General features: G+C 45.2%; 1 protein-coding gene across 1 annotated transcript; it reads right to left on the bottom strand.

The window, feature by feature from the left end:
* Positions 1 to 4,513: 4,513 nt before the first annotated feature.
* On the bottom strand, positions 4,514 to 21,086 carry LOC113018334 (E3 ubiquitin-protein ligase TRIM21-like). The gene is made up of 2 exons (XM_026161385.1): positions 20,956 to 21,086; positions 4,514 to 6,445 (listed from the first exon to the last, which is right to left on the bottom strand). Exon 2 carries the CDS (start codon positions 6,434 to 6,436, stop codon positions 4,775 to 4,777), a length of 1,662 nt encoding a protein of 553 aa, XP_026017170.1. The 5' UTR covers positions 6,437 to 6,445; positions 20,956 to 21,086; the 3' UTR covers positions 4,514 to 4,774.
* Between the last annotated feature and the right edge of the window lie 4,716 nt (positions 21,087 to 25,802).

Raw genomic sequence — 25,802 nt, 5'->3', positions numbered from 1 at the left:
GAACACACACCCACGCTGGTATCGGTAATCCACGGTGGTTCTTTAATACGCCTTCTTCAACAACCATATAAAAGCCCGGCTGAACGGCTGCGGCTCAACAACATAACGCCCAGCGTTCATACAACCCAAGCGTTGCAAACAAAACAAGAAGAAAACGTAAATCCGTCCCTCGTTAAGCAGAAGCGTGCAGGCACGTGTCCTCATAATCCCAGAGAGAGAGAGCAGCGGCACAAACTGATGACACCATCAACCCTCGACTTGGGTGTCTTAAAGGGACACCACACCATAGTGGCTGTCACAACGTATAAGACTGGGGAAACCTGCATTCAGCTGGACCTGAAAAACACTATGTCCAGATAAACACAATCAACTTTTGGAGAAAAATAAAAGATTCTTCATCAGACTAACAACTAAAAACATGACACTTACCTTAACAGTATGGGCTACATCAAATATATTCAAGACCGACAACAACACTTCTCACTGCTGCTAATTTTAACAAAACTAAACAAAAAGTAGAAAAAGGGAATTCACCAAGTCTTGAAAAGTAAAACTGAAAAATAGAAACACAGAATAAAGTGAAACATCCATCCAGATCTTTACCACCAACAACATAAATTCTATCTTGATTAAATGGCCTAATTCTCCAATAAATGATCGTGAAGTGTCGCCCTTTCTATTTGCCCAGGGAGGTAAGCTCGATCTTGTTGGTCGCTACCTATATACCTCCATCTAGCAACAACAGCGATAGAAATGCGGCGCTGAACGAACTGTACCAGGCCATCAGTGAACAACAAACAGCACACCCAGACGGTTTCATCATCCTCGCAGGAGACTTTAATCATGCTGATCTTAAAACTGTTCTCCCAAAGTTTCATCAGCATGTTCATTTTCCAACAAGGGGAGACAACATATTGGACTTGGTCTACACACAGGAAAAAGGAGCATACAAAGCCATCCCCCTCCCCCACATCGGCACCTCTGATCACCTCACTGTTATGCTAATGCCAGCATACAGACAGAGAGTGAAGGTCATCAAACCTGTTATGAAAGAGGTAAGAATGTGGCCACAGGAGGCCACCTCTGCTCTTCAAGACTGCTTTGGGTCAACTGATTGGGACATATTCAAGGAAGCAGCCACCTACAATAACATCATAGACATCGAGGAGTACACAGACACGGTGAGCTCATACATCACCAAATGCATTGATGATGTAACACAGGTGAAAAGTATCACAACTCGAGCCAACCGGAAGCCATGGCTAACAGGAGATGTCCACAGGCTGCTGAAGGCCAGAGACAAGGCCTTCAGAGCTGGGGATGAAATAGGCCTGAGAACAGCGAGAGCCAACCTGTCCCGTGGCATCAGGAAAGCGAAACAGGACTACACACACAAGATAACCTCCCACTTCAATGATAGCAAGGATGCAAGAAGCCTATGGCAAGGCATCCAGGCTATTACAGACTACAAGCCTGTAGCGCGTAGCTGTGAGAGCGACACCACTCTGCTGAACAACCTGAACAGCTTCTTTGCACGATTTGAAGCACAGAGCAACACACGCCCACAGAAAACATCACCACCTCCACACGACCAGCCTCTGTGCCTGTCTGCTGCCAGCGTGAAGAGGACACTCATCACCATCAACGCCCGGAAAGCAGCGGGTCCAGATAACATCCCTGGTAGTGTGCTGAAAAACTGCGCAGAGGAGCTGAAGAATGTCTTCACAGACATCTTTAACACCTCCCTGAGGCAAGCCACTGTCCCATCATGCTTCAAGACTGCCACCATCATACCTGTGCCAAAGAAACCATCCCCAGCCTGTTTCAATGACTACCGCCCCGTGGCACTGACACCCATTATTATGAAGTGCTTTGAACGACTAGTCATGTCACACATCAAATCCACCCTACCTCCCACCCTGGACCCACACCAGTTCGCATACAGAGCGAAACGATCCACAGAGGATGCAATCTGCTCTGCCCTCCACCCAGCCCTAACTCATCTGGACAAGAAAGACTCATATGTGAGAATGCTGTTCATAGACTTTAGCTCAGCATTCAACACCATAATACCACAACAACACATCTGTAAACTGGACAGACTGGGCCTCAGCACCTCCCTCTGCAACTGGCTGCTGGATTTCCTCAGCCAGAGGCCTCAAGCGGTGCGTGTGGGCAACAAGGTCTCAAACAGCATCACCCTGAGCACGGGGGCTCCACAAGGCTGTGTGCTCAGTCCTCTGCTCTTCACCCTGTTGACACATGACTGCACACCAACCTACAGCTCCAACCACCTTGTGAAGTTTGCGGACGACACAACGCTGGTGGGGCTCATCACCAAGGGCGATGAGACCCACTACAGGAAAGAGGTTGAGCTCCTGACCACGTGGTGCAGAGACAACAACCTCCTGCTAAATGTCAGTAAGACCAAGGAGATTATTGTCAACTTCCAGAGAGGCCACACCTGTCACCCCCCATTGACCATCGACGGCGCTGCGGTGGAGAGGGTGAGCAGCACCAAGTTCCTGGGGGTGCACATCAGTGAGGACCTCTCTTGGACCACCAACACAGCATCACTGGCCAAGAAAGCACAACAGCGCCTCTACTTCCTGCGCAAACTCAAGCGGGCAAGTGCTCCACCACCCATCCTGACTACATTCCACAGAGGAACTATTGAAAGTATCCTCTCCAGCTGCATCACTGTGTGGGGCGGTAGCTGCACTGACTATAACAGAAAAGCTCTACAACGCATTGTGAGAACAGCTGAGAGGATAGTTGGTGTACCACTCCCCTCCCTGCAAGACATTTACACCACTCGCCTCACCCGCAAAGCCATCACAATTGTCAACGATGCAACCCACCCCGCGCACTGTCTGTTCAGCCTCCTGCCCTCTGGAAAGAGATACAGAAGTCTCCACTCCCGCACTACCAGGCTCACCAACAGCTTCATCCACCAGGCTGAGAGACTGCTGAACTCTCTTCCCTCCCGACTCCCAGCCAGCAGAATCACCAGATTGGCAGAAGTATAGTAGACAGATTGGACTCTACCCCCCCCACCCACGCACACTCTCCAACAAGGAAACACTCTCTGAACCAAGAACTGAAAACATTCCTGACTTGTATTGCAATTGCACACAGCTGCAGCTATATATATATTTTTAGTATTCTTTTAGCACTATTTATATTATTATATTACTATTTACTACCTTATTGTTAGGGCTGTTTTTGTTTTTGTTGTGCATCTGCACCTTATTGTTGTCAATGCCTACGCATGGGACAGTGTGAAACGTAATTTCAATTCCTTTGTATGGCAAGTACATTTGAAGAAATTGACAAATAAAAGTATTCTATTCTATTCTATTCTAAATTAACAATAATAAAGTAAGAAAAAATAAGACATTCAATTTATGGACGCTCAAATTAACAGAGCGACATTAAACGCACCTCACTGCCTGCCGTAGCGTTCTTCGCAGCTGCACTTCACCTCAAAGGTCGGTTAATACATCGGATTGAACTTAACCAAAGTCCAATTAAAGGAAAATAAATGTTTCTAACAAATACAATGAAGAAGATTAAAATAATTCACTGTCAGTTACTGTCGCTGTGAGTTTGACGAGGTCAGCTGCTTCATTTGGTTCTGCCTAAAGTTCTCTCAGTGATCCAGTGTTTATATGATAAGATACGTGTTTAATGCAGAGAGTTGGAATTACAAGTTGGTAAGAAGCTTTTTAACAAAGGTTTGATTTAAGCTTTAAGTTCAAAGGTGAAAGAAATTTCACGTTTGATGAACATAGGTCAAAGGTCAAAATAAGGTGAGAAAATATAATAGATATATATAATCAATCAATAAGGTGAAAATATCAGATAAAAGGGTTTTTTTGGTTATAAGGAATAAAGAGGTCAAAGGTCAAAACAAGAGACACTGGTAGAGACCTCAAATCATTGTTACTGAAGAAGGAGGAGTTCTTTAACAGTACGACATTGATAGAGTTTGTTTGTGTGTTTGAGAGTTCAGACTGAAAGGGAGCGCACAATCGTGTGTGTGTCTGCAGCTGTTGTGTTGTTGCTGCATCGTTGCCTCAGGGGGAAAGTTGTGTGTGTGTTATGCAGACTAGCAGAGACTGCAGCTGTCAGCAGCCACACACACTTTCTATTCTTCAAATCAAATCACAGTGAAACATGTTCACTGACAGCTCAGCTTCAGCATCGTCTTCATGCTGTGACTGCAGCCGTTCAACTCTGTTTGTCTTTAACCCAAATCATCACAACATGCAAATATAATCATCAAAATGATGTGACTGGAAGGATGCAGCAGTCTGTGCTCCACCTTTCTCCTCCACACCTGCAGGTGGAGAACATGGATGCATGAATCTCTATAGAGTTCTTTGAATATTATCCGTCTCATCAGTTTTCAGTGAACAAAACTCCTCACAGAGCCAAAATAAGCAGTTTGTATCCAACATAACTCAGCTGGACTCTGATGCTCCGTATAACAGCCACACATGAGTCTGGATTCACTCAAAGCATTGAACAAACTTTATTGTAAATGAAGCTTTTGGACATTTGTTCTCTGATATTTGCTCTTCAGCTCGAGTCTCCATCAGTGGGAACATTTCCTGATTCAACTTTTCTTCTGTTCAAATCAAACTCCATGAGAATCAAAGTGTGAATCAGAGTCCTGATGATCAGATTCTATAGAAACATGGAGACTGTCGAGGATTTACACTCAATATGTTCATTTGTTCCCTTCAAGAAAAATCAATCATTCATCCAATTAAATCAGTCGTTGATCAGTTTGATTGACAGGACAGATGATCAGAGGTGCAGAGTTTTTACCTCCATCATTGTTACAGGGACTGAAGAATGGGTGGAGTCTGTGAGTGAAGGAGCAGCCAGTAAAGGAGTAGATCAGAGCTGCAGCACCTACATCATAAAAGGAGACCAGACCCTCCTCATAATCCACAAACACCCCCACCTTCTCAGGACCAGGATGGAGACAGAGGGGGACTGAAGGACCAGCATTAGCTTCGTACTCATTTCCATTTATCAGCCACACAGTCCAGAAACCATCCTGAGGTCTCACTGTGATTTGTCCCTTCCTGTTGATCGACTCTGTGGCCACTCCTAAAGTCCACTCAGTCTTTCCTTTAACCTGAACCTCAAAGTAAAATCTGCCTGAAGAGAAACTCTGCTCTCCTAAAACAATACCATAGTAAGAAAATCTCTCTGGGTTGTCTGGAAGTTTCTTCCTCACATCACCACGATAAACTTGTTTTCCATCATCAGACAGGATGAGAACAGGATGAGCTGTATCAGGATCCAGAGTCACATCCACCTCATGCTGCTGCACCCTCTGCAGCTCTGCAGCCTCAAACAGCTTCTTCTTCATGGGTTTCCAGACTGTCTCCTCCAGCTGATCCACAGCTCTCCCCACAGTCCCCTCATATGATGGTGGATGAACTTTGACCTCTGTCCAGTCCTTGCCGGGTGGAGCAGCTTTCAGGGAGGAGAAGCTTTGCAGGAGGTGGAGGTGGTCTTCAGAGCGTGAGAGCTGCTCCACCTCAGAGCTTCTCTCCATCAGCTCAGAGATTTCCTGTTCCAGATCTTTGATGAGACCTTCAGCCTGTTTCTCTGTAGCTTCCTGTTTGTCTTCGATCTCCTTCATGAGCTCCTTCAGGCGTCTCTCAACAGACTCCATCAGAGCCGTGAGGACCTGAACACCTTCTGCTTTCTGTCTGTCTGCAGCATCTTTACTCATCTTCACCGACTCTGTGATCTCCTGAATCTTCAGTCGTCTCTTCTGGATCATCTGCTGAATCTCAGCCTCTGTCTTCTCCAGCTCTGCCTTCTTTCCTTCATATTCTTCTCTCAGAGGAACAAACTCGTGGTTCTTGTGGTCTAAAACAGGGCAGAGCATGCAGACACATGTCTGGTCGGTCTTACAGAAGAGCTCCAGGAGTTTATCGTGCTTCGTGCACATCCTGCCTTCCAGGTTCTCCACAGCATCAACCAGCTGATGTCTTTTCAGACCTTTCAGTGTCAGATGAGGCTCCAGGTGAGTCTGACAGTAGGAGGTCTGACACACCAGGCAGGACTTCAGGGCCTTCAGTCTGGTTCCAGTGCAGACGTCACAGGGAACTTCTCCTGGTTTGGCAGCTTGTTGCTCTGAGCTGCTGCTGCTGGCTTTCTGCTGAGCTTCACGTCTGAACTGAGCAACCATCTCAGAGAACAAAGTGTTGATCTTCAGCTGAGGTCGAGTGTAGAAAGTCTCTTTACACATGGGACACTGACAGATGACATTCATGTCCCAGTGCTGACTGATGCAGGTTTTGCAGAAGTTGTGTCCACATGATGTAGTGACTGGATCAGAGAACACATCCAGACAGATGGAGCACAGAAACTGATCTTCAGATCGCAGATTGCTGGCAGCAGACATGTCTGCACTCTGAGGGAGGGAGGGAGAAAGAAAAGAAACATTTGATTCAAAATTCACTTTAAATTTCATTTTTACAAAGAGAAAAACAAGCATCTGTCATGGTCTGCGGTGGGTGGCTGGAATTTCCATAAGGCTCCTGAAGTAACCTGGGATCCACCCCTGGGCAGGGCCAACTCCAGCTCCTGCACACCTGGAGCCTATTGGGTTCAAGGGTTCAAGGGGTTCAAGGTTCTTTATTTGTCACCTGCATAGTTATACAAGTATAACACACAGTGAAATGTAGCCTGACACGCTCCTCGACATGTGCAAAAAAATTGGGGGGTGGGGGGGGTGTAGAGGAAAAACATTATATATGTATATATATATATATATATATATATATATATATATATATATATATATATATATGTCCGGTCCGGACATACATACATCCGGACATAACATACATACATAACCAACCGGACATAGTGGTGGTAGACAAACAGAAGAAGACGGCCGTAGTGATCGATGTAGCGGTTCCGAATGACAGCAATATCAGGAAGAAGGAACACGAGAAGCTGGAGAAATACCAAGGGCTCAGAGAAGAGCTCGAGAGGATGTGGAGGGTGAAGGTAACGGTGGTCCCCGTGGTAATCGGAGCACTAGGTGCGGTGACTCCCAAGCTAGGCGAGTGGCTCCAGCAGATCCCGGGAATAACATCGGAGATCTCTGTCCAGAAGAGCGCAGTCCTGGGAACAGCTAAGATACTGCGCAGGACCCTCAAGCTCCCAGGCCTCTGGTAGAGGACCCGAGCTTGAAGGATAAACCGCCCGCAGGGGCGCGCTGGGTGTTTATATATATATATATATATATATATATATATATATGTAGTATATACATTGGGTGAATGTGCAGTAGTAGCAGCAAGCAGGTGAATTCTGTACATTAATATGAATAGACATCTGACTATTTTACAGGATAGACAACATAAAAAAAAGAGACCTCACGCTCTCCTGAAAATGCGATGTTTTGTTCGTCAAGCAAGTGTCTTTCTGCAAGTGTTTCTCGCCAGTCCACGTCGGAATATGTGTACAGTCATCAGGCTCTCTTACACATTCGGAGAAGCAAGATTTGCCAAGTTTTGAACACTAACTTTGAGATGCTAAGGGAGATAGGACTTCTGCGACAGCCTGCTAGCTGGCCTAGCAACTCACCGGACTCTCCTGCTAACCCTCCCCGGGCAAGGAGGCGTCGAAAGCGGTGCGCTAGGACAAGGAAGCGGGGCAAGCGCGGAGGTGTCCGAGTCAGGCTTGAGGCTAAGCCAACTCGCCCAGCCATACCATCGATCCTCTTAGCCAACGTACGATCTCTGGACAATAAAATGGACAACATACGACTTCTGAGATCAGCGAATCGCAAAGTAAGTGACTGTTGTGTGCTAGTTTTCACCGAGACATGGCTTAATGACAACATTCCGGACTCGGCCATACAACTGGAGCAGCTAGCATGCTACAGAGCTGACAGGGCTCTCGTAGACAGAGGCAAGACCCGAGGTGGCGGGATCTGTGTTTACATTCGTGACGAGTGGTGTCGTGATGCCACTGTAGTACGCAAACACTGCTCATCACTGGCGGAGTTCATGATCGTGATCCCTTTCTATTTGCCCAGGGAGGTAAGTTCGATCTTGTTGGTCGCTACCTATATACCTCCATCTAGCAACAACAGCGATAGAAATGCGGCGCTGAACGAACTGTACCAGGCCATCAGTGAGCAACAAACAGCACACCCAGACGGTTTCATCATCCTCGCAGGAGACTTTAATCATGCTGATCTTAAAACTGTTCTCCCAAAGTTTCATCAGCATGTACATTTTCCAGCAAGGGGAGACAACATATTGGACTTGGTCTACACACAGGAAAAAGGAGCATACAAAGCCATCCCCCTCCCCCACATCGGCACCTCTGATCACCTCACTGTTATGCTAATGCCAGCATACAGACAGAGAGTGAAGGTCATCAAACCTGTTATGAAAGAGGTAAGAATGTGGCCACAGGAGGCCACCTCTGCTCTTCAAGACTGCTTTGGGTCAACTGATTGGGACATATTCAAGGAAGCAGCCACCTACAATAACATCATAGACATCGAGGAGTACACAGACACGGTGAGCTCATACATCACCAAATGCATTGATGATGTAACACAGGTGAAAAGTATCACAACTCGAGCCAACCGGAAGCCATGGCTAACAGGAGATGTCCACAGGCTGCTGAAGGCCAGAGACAAGGCCTTCAGAGCTGGGGATGAAATAGGCCTGAGAACAGCGAGAGCCAACCTGTCCCGTGGCATCAGGAAAGCGAAACAGGACTACACACACAAGATAACCTCCCACTTCAATGATAGCAAGGATGCAAGAAGCCTATGGCAAGGCATCCAGGCTATTACAGACTACAAGCCTGTAGCGCGTAGCTGTGAGAGCGACACCACTCTGCTCAACAACCCGAACAGCTTCTTTGCACGATTTGAAGCACAGAGCAACACACGCCCACAGAAAACATCACCACCTCCACACGACCAGCCTCTGTGCCTGTCTGCTGCCAGCGTGAAGAGGACACTCATCACCATCAACGCCCGGAAAGCAGCGGGTCCAGATAACATCCCTGGTAGTGTGCTGAAAAACTGCGCAGAGGAGCTGAAGAATGTCTTCACAGACATCTTTAACACCTCCCTGAGGCAAGCCACTGTCCCATCATGCTTCAAGACTGCCACCATCATACCTGTGCCAAAGAAACCATCCCCAGCCTGTTTCAATGACTACCGCCCCGTGGCACTGACACCCATTATTATGAAGTGCTTTGAACGACTAGTCATGTCACACATCAAATCCACCCTACCTCCCACCCTGGACCCATACCAGTTCGCATACAGAGCGAAACGATCCACAGAGGATGCAATCTGCTCTGCCCTCCACCCAGCCCTAACTCATCTGGACAAGAAAGACTCATATGTGAGAATGCTGTTCATAGACTTTAGCTCAGCATTCAACACCATAATACCACAACAACACATCTGTAAACTGGACAGACTGGGCCTCAGCACCTCCCTCTGCAACTGGCTGCTGGATTTCCTCAGCCAGAGGCCTCAAGCGGTGCGTGTGGGCAACAAGGTCTCAAACAGCATCACTCACCAAGGGCGATGAGACCCACTACAGGAAAGAGGTTGAGCTCCTGACCACGTGGTGTAGAGACAACAACCTCCTGCTAAATGTCAGTAAGACCAAGGAGATTATTGTCAACTTCCAGAGAGGCCACACCTGTCACCCCCCATTGACCATCGACGGCGCTGCGGTGGAGAGGGTGAGCAGCACCAAGTTCCTGGGGGTGCACATCAGTGAGGACCTCTCTTGGACCACCAACACAGCATCACTGGCCAAGAAAGCACAACAGCGCCTCTACTTCCTGCGCAAACTCAAGCGGGCAAGTGCTCCACCATCCATCCTGACTACATTCTACAGAGGAACTATTGAAAGTATCCTCTCCAGCTGCATCACTGTGTGGGGCGGTAGCTGCACTGACTATAACAGAAAAGCTCTACAACGCATTGTGAGAACAGCTGAGAGGATAGTTGGTGTACCACTCCCCTCCCTGCAAGACATTTACACCACTCGCCTCACCCGCAAAGCCATCACAATTGTCAACGATGCAACCCACCCTGCGCACTGTCTGTTCAGCCTCCTGCCCTCTGGAAAGAGATACAGAAGTCTCCACTCCCGCACTACCAGGCTCACCAACAGCTTCATCCACCAGGCTGTGAGACTGCTGAACTCTCTTCCCTCCCGGCTCCCAGCCAGCAGAATCACCAGATTGGCAGAAGTATAGGAAGACAGATTGGACTCTGCAGCAGCGTTCTGCTGTACGGATCACTCTCTGGAGAGCTTTTTGGTCCTTCACACAGCTGTTCCCAAACCATGATGTCATGTTCTGTGTGAGGATGCTCTCCACAGCGCCTGTATAGAAAATCCTGAGGATCTTTGGAGAGACCCTGAACTTCCTCAGTTGTCGTAGGTGATACAGGCGCTGCCTAGCCTTTTTGGTCTGGACCTGAATGTGGGCAGCCCATGTCAGGTCTGAAGAGATGTGGACACCAAGATACTTGAAGGACTGCACCCTCTCCACTGGAGCTCCATTGATGATAATGGGCTTGTAGTCTCTGTGCTGACCCCTTCTGAAGTCCACCACCAGCTCCTTGGTTTTGCTGACGTTCAGCTGGAGGTGGTTGTCCTGGCACCACGATGCCAGATTCTTCACTTCATCCATGTAGGCCGCCTCATCGTTGTTGGAGATGGCACCCAACACCACTGTGTCGTCAGCAAACTTCACAATGGTGTTGGAGCCATGGGTGGCCACACAGTCCGAAGTGTAGAGGGAGTAGAGCAGTGGCGAGAGGACACATCCCTGAGGTGCTCCTGTGTTGATGGTGATACTGTTGGAGAAGCACCTGCCCACCCTCACCACCTGAGTTCTGCCAGTGAGGAAGTCCAACACCCATGCACACAGACGGCTGTTAAGTCCCAGATCCCTCAGCTTTGTGAACAGTCTGCAGGGCACTATTGTGTTAAACGCTGAACTGTAATCAACAAACAGCATTCGCACATAGTTACCCTGTTTCTTGTCCACATGGCTGAGAGTGGTGTGTAGGACGTGGGCGATGGCATCCTCTGTGGATCTGTTGGATCTGTAGGCGAACTGCAGCGGATCTGTGGTGTCTGGGATGGAGGAGGAGATGATGTTCTTCAGCAGCCTCTCAAACACCTTCATTACTACCGAGGTCAGTGCAACTGGCCGGTAATCGTTCAGGGATGAGGGTTTGCTGTTCTTGGGCACAGGGATGATGGTGGATCTTTTGAAGCATGTGGGGACCACAGACTTCGCCAGGGACTCGTTGAAGATGTAAGTGAACACACCTGCTAGCTGGTCAGCACAGCAGCGCAGCAGACGGCCGGTGATGCCGTCTGGCCCCGCCGCTTTCCTTGTGTTCACTCTCCTCAGTGCCGCTCGGACGTCATGCTCCGCGATGCTGGTCACCGGTCTCTCGCTGATGACATCACTGTCCTCGGTAGTCAGGCGGTAGATAGCATTAGCCGCCTGGCTAACCTCGAAACGGGCGTAGAACTGATTCAGCTCGTTGGTGAATGCAGAGTCAGCGTTGATCAGCACAGTGTCCCTGGCTTTGTAGTCCGTAATGGTGCGTAGTCCGTGCCACATACTCCGTGTGTCGCCCTGGTGGAAGTGGGACTCCACACGTTCCCAGTACCGGCGTTTGGCATCTCTCACCGCGCGCCGCACGCCGTATGAGGCCGCTTTGTAGGCGCTCATATCGCCAGTGGCGAGACCCGCGTTGTAGGAGGCGGTCCTGGCGTTTACTGCAGTGCGGATCGATCTGTCCATCCACGGTTTCTGGTTTGGGAATGTGGTGACTCTCGCAGTGGGGATAATCTCCTCCGCTAGCATATTGACGAAGCATACTGCTACTTCCGTAAACTCGTTGATGTCGACTGCGCATGCTCTGAACATGTCCCAGTCGACGTCGTTGAGTGCGTCCTGTAGCGTAGCTTCTGATTGGGCAGTCCACCGTTTTACCTCTCTCGTGGTTACTTCTTCCCTCCGTATGCTTTGTTTATACTGGGGGATGAGGAAGATGGCGTTGTGGTCAGACTTCCCAAAAGCCGGGTGTGAGACAGCTTTGTAGCCCTGCTTGTATGGCGTGTAGCAGTGATCCAAAATTCGATCCCCTCTCGTTGGACACAAGACATGCTGGTAAAAGTTTGGCATGACTTGTCTGAGGTTCGCTTTGTTAAAGTCTCCTGCTACAATGAGGGCTGCGCCCGGGTCCTTGTTTTGAAGCGAGCTCAGCACATCATGTAATTCGGACAAAGCCATACCTGTGTCCGCTTGGGGTGGGATGTAGACCGCCGTGGCGATGACCGAGGTGAACTCACGGGGCAGATAGAAAGGGCGGCACTTAATGCTCAGGAACTCCAGATGTGGCGAGCAGCCGCTGGAGAGAGTAGAAATGCTCCTGGCATCATACCACTTTCTGTTTAGCATGAAACACACTCCCCCACCTTTGGTTTTGTTTGACTCTGCCGTTCTGTCCGCGCGGAGCACAAAGAATGAATCCGACGGAGTTACGGCCTGGTCCGGCACGGTGGGGGTCAGCCATGTCTCCGTGAAACACAGAATGTTGCAGTCCCTCGTGTCACGTTGGAAGGTGACCCTTGCTCTTAGGTTGTCGAGCTTGTTCTCCATGGATTGTACATTGGCCAGTAGGATACTGGGCAGTGGTGCGCGATGCGCCTGCTGTCTCAGTCTGTTCCTAATACCAGCGCGTTTCCCCCGGCGCTTCTTTGTTCTGCGCCTCGGATGAGCGGCCCGTCCTTTGTTGTTCTCCGTGCCGCGTAGAATCTCTGGCGGCCAGGAAGGGTCGGGTTTAAAAGTGTCCAAGATTAGATGTGCAACCTTAGCACCGATGTTTATAAGCGATCCGCTGTCGTAAACTATAAGACTAGAGGATTTTGGGATGAAAACCAGAGCAAAAAATAGGTAAAAAACAAGAAAAGTAGATAGTCGGAGCGGAGTGGTCAGGAAGGCGTCTGGACGTGGCCGCGCCATTTTGGTTATTATTGCAGGCAATCAAGCCAGACGGATTTAAGCCACACGTTGATGTTCATTCACTGCCAGTTCGTCATCAACACATGTTGGTAACAGGCCATTATGCTTCAAGTTCTCGCTGTGATTTATCTTGTTAACAAGACTCTCTGTATTCACCTTGGCTCACGCTCCACCTCCGGACTCAGGATACCAAGCAATCATTTTGAAAATCTCTCTGTGCCTCACCTGCCTGCCCTCCTGCCATCACACTCCATCTGAAGCCCCGCATCTCAGGCCAGCCTTTCCACGCCACTCGGCCTCCCCTGGATTCTCATCACCCCCCTCTCAATACTCCATGTCCCCTACTACAAGTAAGAATTGCTACTCTTACAACTGGCCACTCCAGAGCTGCCTCCACCACCTCCCTAACTCCACTGTCTTCTCTCTTCAGTGTGACTGTTCCCTGCTCAGCTCCACTCTGCATCTCAGGCCATATTTTACGCCTACCCCCTCATCACCCAGCTAAGATTGCTATGACATGGCGTCCATGCACTGGCAAGCGAAAGCAAGGCCAACCAAAGACCACATGGCGTCGAACATTTATGGACGATCTGAGAACTGTCGACAGTGCCTGGGACGAAGCTGAAGCAGTCGCTGCTGACCGACATCGATGGAGATCACTAGCTGCCCGATGCGCCGCTCGGCGTAGGAGGAACTAAGTAACTAAGTAAGTAACATCCATCCTATCAGGCTGCTCACCTCCTGCACTTTCAAACGTCCACACGTAGGCCTGCAGGAATATCTGGACCACGGCCAATCAGAGAGGTCCTGCCCTCTCTCTGATTGGTTTAGCCAACGATATGGGCATAATGTGTTGTTGACCACACGGAGACTTTTCCTTTTGTTTTTGCTCGAATGGCTGGTCGTACCGGTGTGACCTATTTGTTTAGGCTATGTCCACACTAATGCGTTTTTGTTTGAAAAAGCAGTTTTCTCTCTGCTTTGGCCTCCACACCGAGACGGTGTTTTCTCTCTGCTTTGGCCTCCCGTCCACACCGAGACGGCGTTTTCTCCAAGGAAAACATTTTGAAAACGAAACATTTGGAGACGGTGCGTTTGTGTCACAGTGTGAACAGTGAAAACAGAGACCAATTCAGGGTCTGCAGCCTTAACGGTCCACAAGGGCCGCGTACTTAAAGACCGCTAAGGCCGGAAGTGCGAGGCTTGTGAAATGGGACGGTGTAGCCTCCGTTGCGCTGCCCAGGTTGCCTAGCAACCATGATACTAACAGCTGGAAACGTTTCATACAGCTTTGTTTGACAGAGATGAAGGAGAAAATCTTTTGTTCATTTGTTTGTTTGTTGCTACACGAGCTTTGATCATTCTCTATAAGATTAAGCTTTAAAACCAAGTTAGTACAAACGTCACTAACGATCTTATGTGCTGCACAATAATGTTTAATATTTAGTATTTACTGTCATATTCCCATATATCATCGTGATGTTGTTTATTATATCGCTCTCGTTTTCTTTTTTCTTTCTCAACAGGTGATCCAGGTGATCGATAGATGTATTTTTTTGTCTGCTTATTTAGTTGGTTTTTGTTTTTTGCCCTTTATCCTCGTCCCTCTTCTCCGCAGTTTTTCCCCCTCTTCCTTTCTCCCATTTCTTTTCCTCATTCAAGTCTGTCCCGTATCTAGCAAGTGAAAATAAAAAATAAATAAAATAAACAATAAAAGGTGAATCAAATGGACCATTACGGCAAGGCTGGGATGGTCAATTTGGTAAAGTAAAGCCGTTGGGCATCTTTCTTTGCCTTTAGACAATAATTCTGATGCAAAAGAGCCAAACGGGACAGGCAAAAAACAAACAAACAAAAAAACCCAAAAAACGTCACTAATGTCACATAACTTTGCCGACATGTTGCCAACAGCAATATTTTAATGTTCTTCGTTATTAAACATTTGCACATAAATAAGTGACATCATATTCAGTACTTAAAGTTTACTCTTCGGGCACCCCTTATCGTTTTTTTTTCGGCAAAATTATCCACACCCATCGCCGCGCTATGCATTCTGGGATATGTTGGGCCACGAAGTCTACACCGCCTGTCACTACCCGATCCGTACCGGAAACGAGGGAGAGCAGCCAAGATGGCGACCGAGGTAGACGCTCTTCTCCGCGGCTAAGCAGGATTTTGCAGTTTTACTTCCCTTTCAGCCATCGTTTTTTCTCTGAATCTCAAATGAGTTATTCTACCGACTGTTTATTCAGTACACGTATGTGGCATTTCTAAGTAACGGCTTCCTGAACCATACTTCAAAGGACTTTTTCGCGACCCTAGCTTCTTTGCAGAGCGATAGCTCAGCTAACAGCAGGAAAGCTCTGCTACCTCAACGATGCTTTCAGCAACTCAGGGAAGCAAAAGGAAGGAAAAAGAAACATCCATGAAGTTTAAAAGTCTAACCAAAGGAGCAACCAAGGAAATGGAGAGAAACACAGGTGTTGCTGGCTCAAAAACCAGCCCCAAGAATGCCGTGACTGCCGAACATGACTACAACCGCAGCAAAAGTCCTGAACTGATGCCACTGCCGGACTCGGATCCCGATACTCCAGCCAGACCAGATGGTAAAAAACACAAAGGTGATATAACTCTTGCTGATGTGCAAAACAACATTGCTACTTTAATTAATGAGCGCTCAGATAATCTGGAGGCTATGATCAGCAAGAATACTGTTAACATCGAGGCCATGAAGAAGTCTATTGACTTCATGTTCTTGGAAGTAGAATCTTTGAAGAATGTCACCAAAACCATTAAAGCTACTTGTGAAAAAAACAGCAGCAGAATGTCTCAAGTAGAACTGAAGGTCAACGAGGTTGAAAGATACCATCGGAGATGGAATCTCAGGCTCTCAGGTGTCCCTGAGCAAAAGCAAGAAGACATCACCAGAAAAGTACTTGACATCTGCTGCACTGTTGCTGGGGAAACAAGTGCAGGTTTCAAAAACAGCATTGATGTAGTTCATCGCCTGGGCCGCTACAGCGAAACTCAGAAGAAACCAAGGCTGGTTATCATTCGATTTGTGACAAGATCAGCTCGTGACTTGATCTGGAGAAAAGCTAAAACCTGCTCCTTTCTGAAAGAAAACTACAGGGGGTTCACTGAAGATCTGTCCTCTGCCGACAGGGCAATTCGAGAGAAGCTTTGGCCTCTTATTGATGCTGCAAGGAAAGAAGGAAAAAGAGCTCACTTTGTCGGGGTCCGTGTGATCATTGAGGGGAAAGAGGTGCACCCAACGCTCACTTCGCCTGAGGATCAAGCTGCACCTGCGATGATGGAGGTTTCATGCCCTCCTTGAGGTATAAAGTTAAAGAGGTCAAAGGGGTTGTTTACAATTTTGAGGTTCCGGATAAAAGTTAATACCAGTTTCATGTTAACTATGGGAAGTAAACTGTTCATTATTTTGTGCTAAAGCCGCACTGTCTATATCACTTTGTTCTCTCAATGTCAGGGGTTTAAGAGACACTGTTAAGCGAAAAGCTTTGTTTTTGTTTGCAAATCAACAGAATACTGACTTTGTTTTTTTTCAAGAATCACATTCTGTTATTAAGGATACTGCTTTTTGGAAAACACAGTGGGGCAAGGACCTATGGTTCTCACATGGATCGGAAAGATCGGCAGGAGTTACTACTCTGAAGAACAAATTTAATGGGAACGTTATGCACTCTGAAATGGACTCAGAAGGACACTATGTGTTAATGATTGTCAACATTGATGGTACACTTCTTCTTCTTGCCAACGTGTATGGTTTTAATTCTAAGTCTGATAATGACTTCTTACTGGATGCCCTTGAAACACGCTTTTTGTTCTGGTTATCCAAATACCCGAATCTTCTGTTATTAGTTGGAGGCGATTTTAACATTGCTCCAGATCCTTCACTAGACAGATGGCCACCTAGCTCAAATAACTCTCTGTCCTGTTGTTTAAATATATTCATGCAAAAGTTTCATTTAATAGACATTTGGAGATTCAAAAACCCTAAAGCCAAACTATTTACATGGAGTAACAAATCCAACTCTTCTAAATCCCGTATTGACTTCTGGTTAATTTCTGATTGCTTAAATAGGGATAATGTTATAGCCAATATAATTCCAACTCCACTCACGGATCACAAAGCGGTATCACTTCAGGTCTTTTTCAATACTAATGCTGCCCAAACTTGTAGGAGCTGCTACTGGAAACTTAATAACTCCCTTCTAAAACATGAAAAAGTGCTTGAAGATATTTTGTCATTAATCAAACGTTTCTGGGATAAAGCCTTAACCAGTCATCTCTACTGTCAAAACTGGGAACTCTTTAAATTTGAAGCCGCTAAATATTTAAGAGAGTATGGCTCATCTGCAGCAAAACAGAGGAAAAATGAAGAAATTAATGTAATTACTAGGATATCTGCTCTCACTCAGATCCCACCAGAGAACCTATCTGAAGAAGATAAAACTGACTTAGCTTTGTAACAGAGTAAGTTAAATGATATCTATAAACTGAAAGCAGAGGGAGCCTTTGTGAGATCAAGGAGAAGATGGTTAGAAGAAGGTGAACAACACTCATCCTATTTTTTTAAATTAGAGAAATCTCGTTCTAAACTTAGTTCTGTTCGGAGACTTAATATTGACGGTATTATAATTGATGATCCCCGAAAAGTCTCCACCTATTGCTCCAATTTTTACAGAAATTTATACAAGTCAGAGTTTGATGAGAATGCTGCTCTGAACTTTATGGAACAAATCCCTGATGTGCGAACAGTTAAAGAAGATCAGATGAGTTTCTGTGATAGGCCGATATCTATTAGTGAAGTGCTACCTGCTATTCGACGTCTTAAACTTAATAAATCCCCAGGACCCGATGGCTTAACCTCTGAATTCTACATTACTTTTGCAGATCAACTGGCTCCATTTCTTCTTAATGTATACATTGAAAGTCTTACAAATCAGTCTCTTCCCCCCACTTTCTCACAAGGTCTGTTAACCCTAATCCCAAAGCCAAAGAAAGATCCCACTTATATTGACAATTGGAGGCCAATTTGCCTCCTTAATAATGATTATAAGATCCTAGCTCAGATCTTTGCCAAAAGACTGAAAGCTGTTTTGAATGATATTATTGATGAAACTCAGTCTGGCTTTATGGCTAACAGACACATATCCAACAACATCAGACTTGCTTTTGACCTAATTGATTATGCAGATTTGTGTAGGGATGATAGCTTTATCTTAATTGTAGATTTCTGCAAAGCGTTTGACACGATTGAACATGGTTTTATTTTTCAGGCTTTGGACAAATTTGGCTTTGGCCCTTATTTTCAGAATGCAATTAAAACAATGTACAAAAATGTGAATTGCTCCATCAAACTAGAAGCAGGTACATCACCTAGGTTTAACTTGAACCGCGGTATCAGGCAAGGCTGCCCCATCTCCCCATACTTATTTCTCATCTGTGCTCAACTCCTCTCTGATTATATTAAAGGCAGTCCTCTGAAAGGTATAACAATTGTGGACGAAGAAATATTCATTAGTCAACTTGCTGATGATACCACTCTCTTTTTAAAAAATGCTTCACAGGTGCAGATGGCTATTAACACAATTAATGCCTTTTCTTTAGCATCAGGACTCCACCTAAACATTGGCAAATGTGAACTGCTTGCCCTTAGAAATTGTACCAGTCTATCTATTGCTGGCATCCCAGTTAAAGAGTCTGTCACTTACCTTGGTATAGTCATTAATAAAGATCAATCCACCAGGTGCTCCCTTAATTTCACTCCAATTTTGGACAAAACACAAAAAAAGCTAAATGCCTGGTTGCAGCGGGATTTATCCATTAAAGGGAGAGTTTTACTCACGAAAGCAGAGGGTTTATCTCGTCTAACTTATGCTGCTTTGTCTCTTGATGTAAATAAAGAAACCCTGGCAGATATTGACAGACTTTTTTATAATTTCATATGGAAGAATAGAATACATTATATTAAAAGATCAGTTTTATCCAACTCATACCAACATGGTGGAGTAAACTTTCTTGACTTCTCCTCATTAAACAATGTGTTTAAAATAAACTGGATTAAACAATTTTTCAGGAACCCAACCTCAATTTGGAACTTTATTCCCAATTATATTTTCTCAAAAATTGGTGGTCTTAACTTTCTTTTGCTTTGTAATTACAATATTGATAAAATCCCTTTAAAACTATCCAACTTTCATAAACAAATGCTTCTTTCCTGGTCATTGATTTATAAACACAACTTTTCTCCACATAGATACTATATTTGGAACAATAGAGACATTTTATACAAACATAAATCTGTGTTTTTAAGTAACTGGTTTGATAATGGGATTCATCGTGTTGCACAACTTATAAATCCAGCTGGAGGTTTACTCTCTTACTCTGAATTTTTGAATACATATGGTCTTCCTGTTCCACCAAAGGAATATGGCGTAGTGTTTGATGCTATCCATGCTTAATGTTGTTTAGAAATCCTGTTGTTAATGATTTGACCCCTTTACCACTGGATCCTGCTGTTACTTATATCGGTCAGGTGTGTTTCCCCTCTGTAAGGAGGAAAAACAACCGTGAAATACGAACTCTGTTTCAAAAAGACAGAACTTGTGTCCCAACGGCTGTCGCCTACTGGAATAACTTATACCAGGACCTGGAATGGGAGAAGATTTGGACCTTACCGTCGAAATTTCTATTAAATAACAAAGTAAAGGAAATATCTTTTAAAGTTATTCATCGTTTTTACCCAACTAGGTCTTTTCTTGTACGTTATAAAAAGGACATTAATGTTAACTGTACATTTTGTAATTGTGTGAAGGAAGATATTTCTCATTTATTTTGGTCATGCTTATATACGAAACTTTTCTGGCAAGAATTTTGTGTTTTTGTTGTTTCCTTTATCTTTTCTGAGTTCTCTCTTTGTTACGAGAAAATATTGTTTGGTTTCTTTAAGTACCCCATGCACAGGGCGAACGAATTTTGATTAACTTATTGATATTATTGGCTAAATTTCATATACATAAGTCGAAATTTTCTAACGCAAAACCATCCTTTCGGTGCTTTTTAAATGAAACCAAACAATGTTAAAACCATACAACATTCTCAAAATCAAAAAGCTGTCAAAACCGTAAACCTATGTTCCCTGTTCAATATTATGTGATTCTATAATAGACTGTCTATTTTGCTTTGTCTGTATTTTGTGCTTTGTCAATAAAAATTATTAAAAAAAAAAAAAAAAAGGCTGCAGACCCTGAATTGGGATACAGCCAGAGACTTTCTAAAATGATGATGCATGTTAGTCATGTGATGCAGGCATGTGACCAATTAAACAAAGATAGTGGAGAGCATTATACAGCAGCAGTTTTGACAGCCCTATTAAAGATGAATATCAGTCTGCACATGCTCCACAGAGATTTTCTTCAAATTCTTTGTTTCTGTCTCGCTTTTGCAACTTTGTACTTTTGTGTTACTCGCAGCAACAACTCCACCTCATTGTTAGTCCATTTTAAAACTCGGTGCTTTTCCTCCACCTTTTGCCGCGACGTTTCAAACAGCCGGAAAGTGAATAAGCGGCAGACAGAAATGAGACCGGTCGAATCGTCTTGCGTTTCACGCATGCGCAGGACTGGAACGTAAGCGTTTTCAGCCGTCTTAATGTGGACGCACAACTCTGTGAAAACGACTGAAAACACTAGTGTGGACGCGGAGCGCTGTTTTCAAATCTATCCGGGCGAGTGTGGACGTAGCCTAAGTGGCACCATGGAGGAATGAGGTGGCGCTCTAGACCCTGATGAAGTGAACAGAGTGAAGATTTGTGTAGAAGCAGGAAGTGTGATCAGCTGCACTCACCACTGTTGCTGAGAGAAACCTGATGGACTCCAGTGAATCTTCTTTTAGAGACAAACAGGACTCGACTGCAGCTCTGCTGCTGCTCTCTCACACTGTCACTTCTGCAAAATGACGTTGGGCTTCTTGTTTTTCAGCTGTTGCTCCACCTTTTCCTTCCTCTCCCTTTACAGGAATCAGCCGGTCTGTACTCAGTGACTGTGTGCAGCGGGTGGAGGAGTGAGGAGTGGTGTGTGGGTAAAGTTGAAACAGTAATGACAGCCCATTTTAATTTTGGAGAAGCTCACTTGCGATTGTTCAACATGTTGTGTAGCGCTTTCGATTCCGATCTTGCAACCATCCATTTTTGTCATGACATCACTTTAGTTGAGTATCTGAGGCTGAGACCACGGGACTGTAAACATGATTGTTGGGCTTCATTTCTGTGCTGAACAGCCATTTAAGATCAGTTAGTAAATAACAATCAGTTAATGTTGTTCATGAGACTAAAGTTATCTCACTGTGGCAATGTAAATATAATATGGCCAATATTATAGTATTGTCAGATTATTATGAAATATATATATATATATATATATATATATATATATATATAAAAAAAATCACTGACTTTCAGCTTGTTGTGTTTGTGGATATATGAGTGACTTTAATTATTAAACATTCGCACATAAATAAGTGACGTCATATTCAGTACTTTTGACAGTTCACTCTTCGGCCGCTCCATCTTATTAGGGAAATTCTACATACATAAATGTAAATTTCAAAACTCAACCCCATCATTTAATTTGTTTTTGATTGAAATTGAATATTACTTAAACTCTCTTAACTCATTCACTGCCATTGACGTCTATAGCCGTCAATGGCAGTGAATGAGTCAATGGGTTTAACTCATTCACTGCCAATGGCTGGCAGTGAATGAGTTAAATTAACTTCCAATAAAAAAGGTTTATCATTGATTGAAGTTCATCCAGAAATGTTTAACGACTGAGTTGTCACAACTTTCAAGTACAAAGTTGTTATGAAGTCTGTCACATCCCCCCCCCCTTTTTGTTTTTTATCCTTTATTTATTTATCCTTCTTATTTCATTGTGCTGTATATTGTTACTCTTATTTGCCTTGTATGTCTACTGTACAAACTGAACTGGAATGACTGACTGTTCGCTTTATAAGTTCAATAAAGTTTTGGAAAAAAAAAAAAAAAACCTCTTCGGCCGCTCCCTTCTGCCGTATTTTGCGGCAAAATTATCCACACCCACTGCCGCGCTATGAATTGTGGGATATATGGGACCACGAAGCGTGCACCGGACCACGCTTGATATTTGGGGAAATCGACGGCGCATTTGAAGTACACTTCGAATTGGGACAGCCGTCGTCGCGTGGCGGTGACGTAACCGCACTTGAAATGCGTACTTCAAGCATGCAGACCCTGAACTGGGACAGAGCTTGAGAGCTTCAGGTGGACCCTGAAGGAGGTCTCAGACACAGGTGGTAAAAGTACACACAGTCTGTACTGAAGTAGAAGTACTACTGTTAAAAATACTCCAGGTACTAATTCAGCTTCTTTACTCAAGTAAAAGTAAAAAAGTAGTGGCTGTGAAATGAGAGTAAAAAGAGCTGATTGAAGAACATTTCTAACATGTGTTTATACAAAGCTAACTGACTGTGTGACTAACTAACTGACTAACTGCTGTGGTTTGGAGTAGAGATTCCTGAATTTACCAGGTGCACCTGAAGGCAGCACAATTTAAACCGTAAATAATGATGTAGGTGCGCAAATCCTTTTCAAGCGTCACAGCATCAGATGAGCCGGCTTACGTTTGTTGCACTTCTACACCAAGTTTTTAGATTAGATAAAACTTTATTAGTCCCTCGGGTGGGTTCTAATAGCACAGCACCGACAGAAGTTACAGAATGTGAGCTGAAATATATACATACATATATAATAATATACACATGTATAAATACAGAGTATGCAGAAGGGATCATAGAGTAAATAAGAATACAAGGGAATTCCACATTTCAAGTATTGTGAGTCTTTTGCACCGTTGGATATTAACAAAAGTATTGCACAGTGAAAGAGATTCCTGAATTTACCAGGTGCACCTGAAGGCAGCACAATTTAAACCGTAAATAATGATGTAGGTGCGCAAATCCTTTTCAAGCGTCACACCATCAAATGAGCCGGCTTACGTTTGTTGCACTTCTACACCAAGTTTTACGCTCGCGTTTCTTCGTTGCTGATTTTTGTTCCACAAACCAAAAGAACAAAGATTCAACCTTTAATATATTTTCATGTGTGTTTCAAGCACTGTGACATATCACACACACACATGCTGAGTGTGTCACTGATAAAGCTGTGACACAGCAGCTCACTCAGTCCAGTCCAGGTAACAGACTCACCTGTTAGCAGCAGCTCTGCCCTCACAGAGCTCAGCTGCTTATTTCAGTCAGCAGGAAACATTAATATTATGGACTACAGCCGTCTGTCAGGGCCGTTCAAGGACACAACGTCACACACAGGTTTAAACTGTTAGACTCATGAATACCCACAACGTTCGATGCACATTTATCTTTAACAGGAGCAAACGGCCTGATCAGATAATATAAGAACTCATAAAAGCTCATTTATGTAAATCTCTGCTTGGACCAGTGAAACAGTCTCACACTGATTAAACACCATCACTACTTCAGTAATGACAGAGGGGCGTAGGCGTGCTCGTGGGACAGCTTCCTCCAGCTGTGGAAACCAGATGTGGAAGCAGACTCCCTGATGTTGCAGTCCAACACCAGTGTGAGCAGAGAGGACTCAGCTGCTGGGCGGAGCTTATCTTCCTGTCCTGTTCAGCATGAAACTCTTCTTATGTTCCCTCTTCAGTCTGATCCTGTCTAACAAACATCACTGTTCACCTCCTCCTCCCTCTGTGACTCCTTCATGTCCACTTTACTCCTCAGTAAGTCTCCACAGCTCCAAAGCAGCTCTGCATTCAGAGTTAGTCCACGTTCTCACCTCCATCTTCAACCTTTCCTCAGCCAGAGTGTTGTGTCTGTGCTTCCACAGGCCCCGCTGGTTTACAAACTTGTTCCTGTTAACGGAAACAAGACGAACAGCTTTTACTTGCTAGCAAGGGAGGACCGCTCGGTGTGTCAGGAAAGCACTGAATCCACCCACAGACGACCTTTTACTGAACACAGTTACAGTACACACAAGCACCACCCATTGTAAACCCCCTATGGTCAACAAACATAAGGCCCTGTGTGTGTGTGTGTGTTTGGGGTGCGTTTGTGTGACCTCCTGCCCACAAAGGATGATAAAGCAGGAAGCTTACTAAGCAGCAAACAGAGCCCTCACATAGATGAGCCTATAACAAAACACTGCAGCCTCCCCACCAACAAACTGGCTGGAGAGGTGGTCAGAGACAAAGGAACGTCTTTGATCAGGCTGCTTGAACCAAGACTTACAAACTTAAGTAACACAATGACAACATTTAACAATTTGACTCCCACACAGAGCACTATCCCCACATGCTTCAAGACCACGACCATCATGCCCCTCCCCAAGAAAAGCCCAGCCACTAAACGCCTGCAGACCAGTCGCACTGACTCCCATCATTGCAAAGTGCTTTGAGAGAGTGGTGCTGGCCTACATCCAGAGCAACATCCCAGACACTCTGGACCCCCTGCAGTCTGCCTACCGGCCCAATAGGTCCACGTCAGACGCCATCGCTGCTGCCCCTCACTACTCCCTCTCCCACCTGGACAACAAAGACCTCAGGGTGCTTTTTGTTGATTATAGCTCCGCCTTCAATACAGTCATCCCTCACAAACTCATTCACAAGATCCTCAGCAGCTTCTACAGCTGCACTGTGGAGAGCACACTGACCAGCTGCATCACTGCATGGTACGGCAGCACTACTGCTATGGACCAAACGCCTGCAGAGAAGATGATCAGGACCCCGCTGCCCTCTGCGGAGCATCCACCATCGCAGAGTCCAGAGGAGAGCTGCCTCCATCCTCAAAGACCCCACATCCCCCCAACACGGCTGTTCACACTTCTACCCTCAGAACGAAGGTTCAGAAGTTCAAAATCCAGAACATCCAGACTCAACAACTCCTTCTTCCCACTGCTGTCAGACTCTTGGACAGCTGACCTGTTTTAACAGTAATGTTTGTGTTACACACTGAAGGACGACAGGGTTCATTCAGGTGCACATGAAGATTTATTAAACACAGCAAAACAATTCAGTGTTACTGGCGGCTTCCATTGTAATAACTGGCCTGCGTTACTTTTGTAGCATTACGTGTAATGGCCATGTATTAATCAGCCCTTCACACAGAGAAAATGACCAGTAAACAATAGACAACATAACATGTACTGGCTGGTCTATTTCCTATAACTTTAACTGAAACCAGCTAACAGTTTCCTTTCACCTTACTGATGGAACAACGCGGTTACAGAGATTAATGCAGGAGGCTAACATGACTTAGCTAGCGCACAAATGTTACTAGCATTACCCACAGATAACGTGAAACAACTCCCTTATTCGCTCACATTAAACACCATATAAACAAGAATTACACTCCAAACATGTTAATTAAGCATCAACTTTACATAAATGTATGTAGTTCTCGTATTTTGCTCTCACCTGAAACACAGCAAAACAATTCAGTGTTACTGGCGGCTTCCATTGTAATAACTGGCCTGCATTACTTTTGTGAAGGATTATTTTGCCAGTTACCCGTTTGGCTGAGCCGCCACTGCCACCTACTGGCGAAACTAAATATCGCCCTAACATCACATCAGGTGGGAGCAACTGAGCTTTTCGCTCTGTGTTATGATGCAAACTATTGTC

Source organism: Astatotilapia calliptera, unplaced genomic scaffold (genome assembly GCF_900246225.1).
Source record: "Astatotilapia calliptera unplaced genomic scaffold, fAstCal1.2 U_scaffold_62, whole genome shotgun sequence".
Classification (NCBI taxonomy): Eukaryota; Metazoa; Chordata; class Actinopteri; order Cichliformes; family Cichlidae; genus Astatotilapia; species Astatotilapia calliptera.
This window is presented reverse-complemented; position numbering and strand designations above follow the sequence as displayed.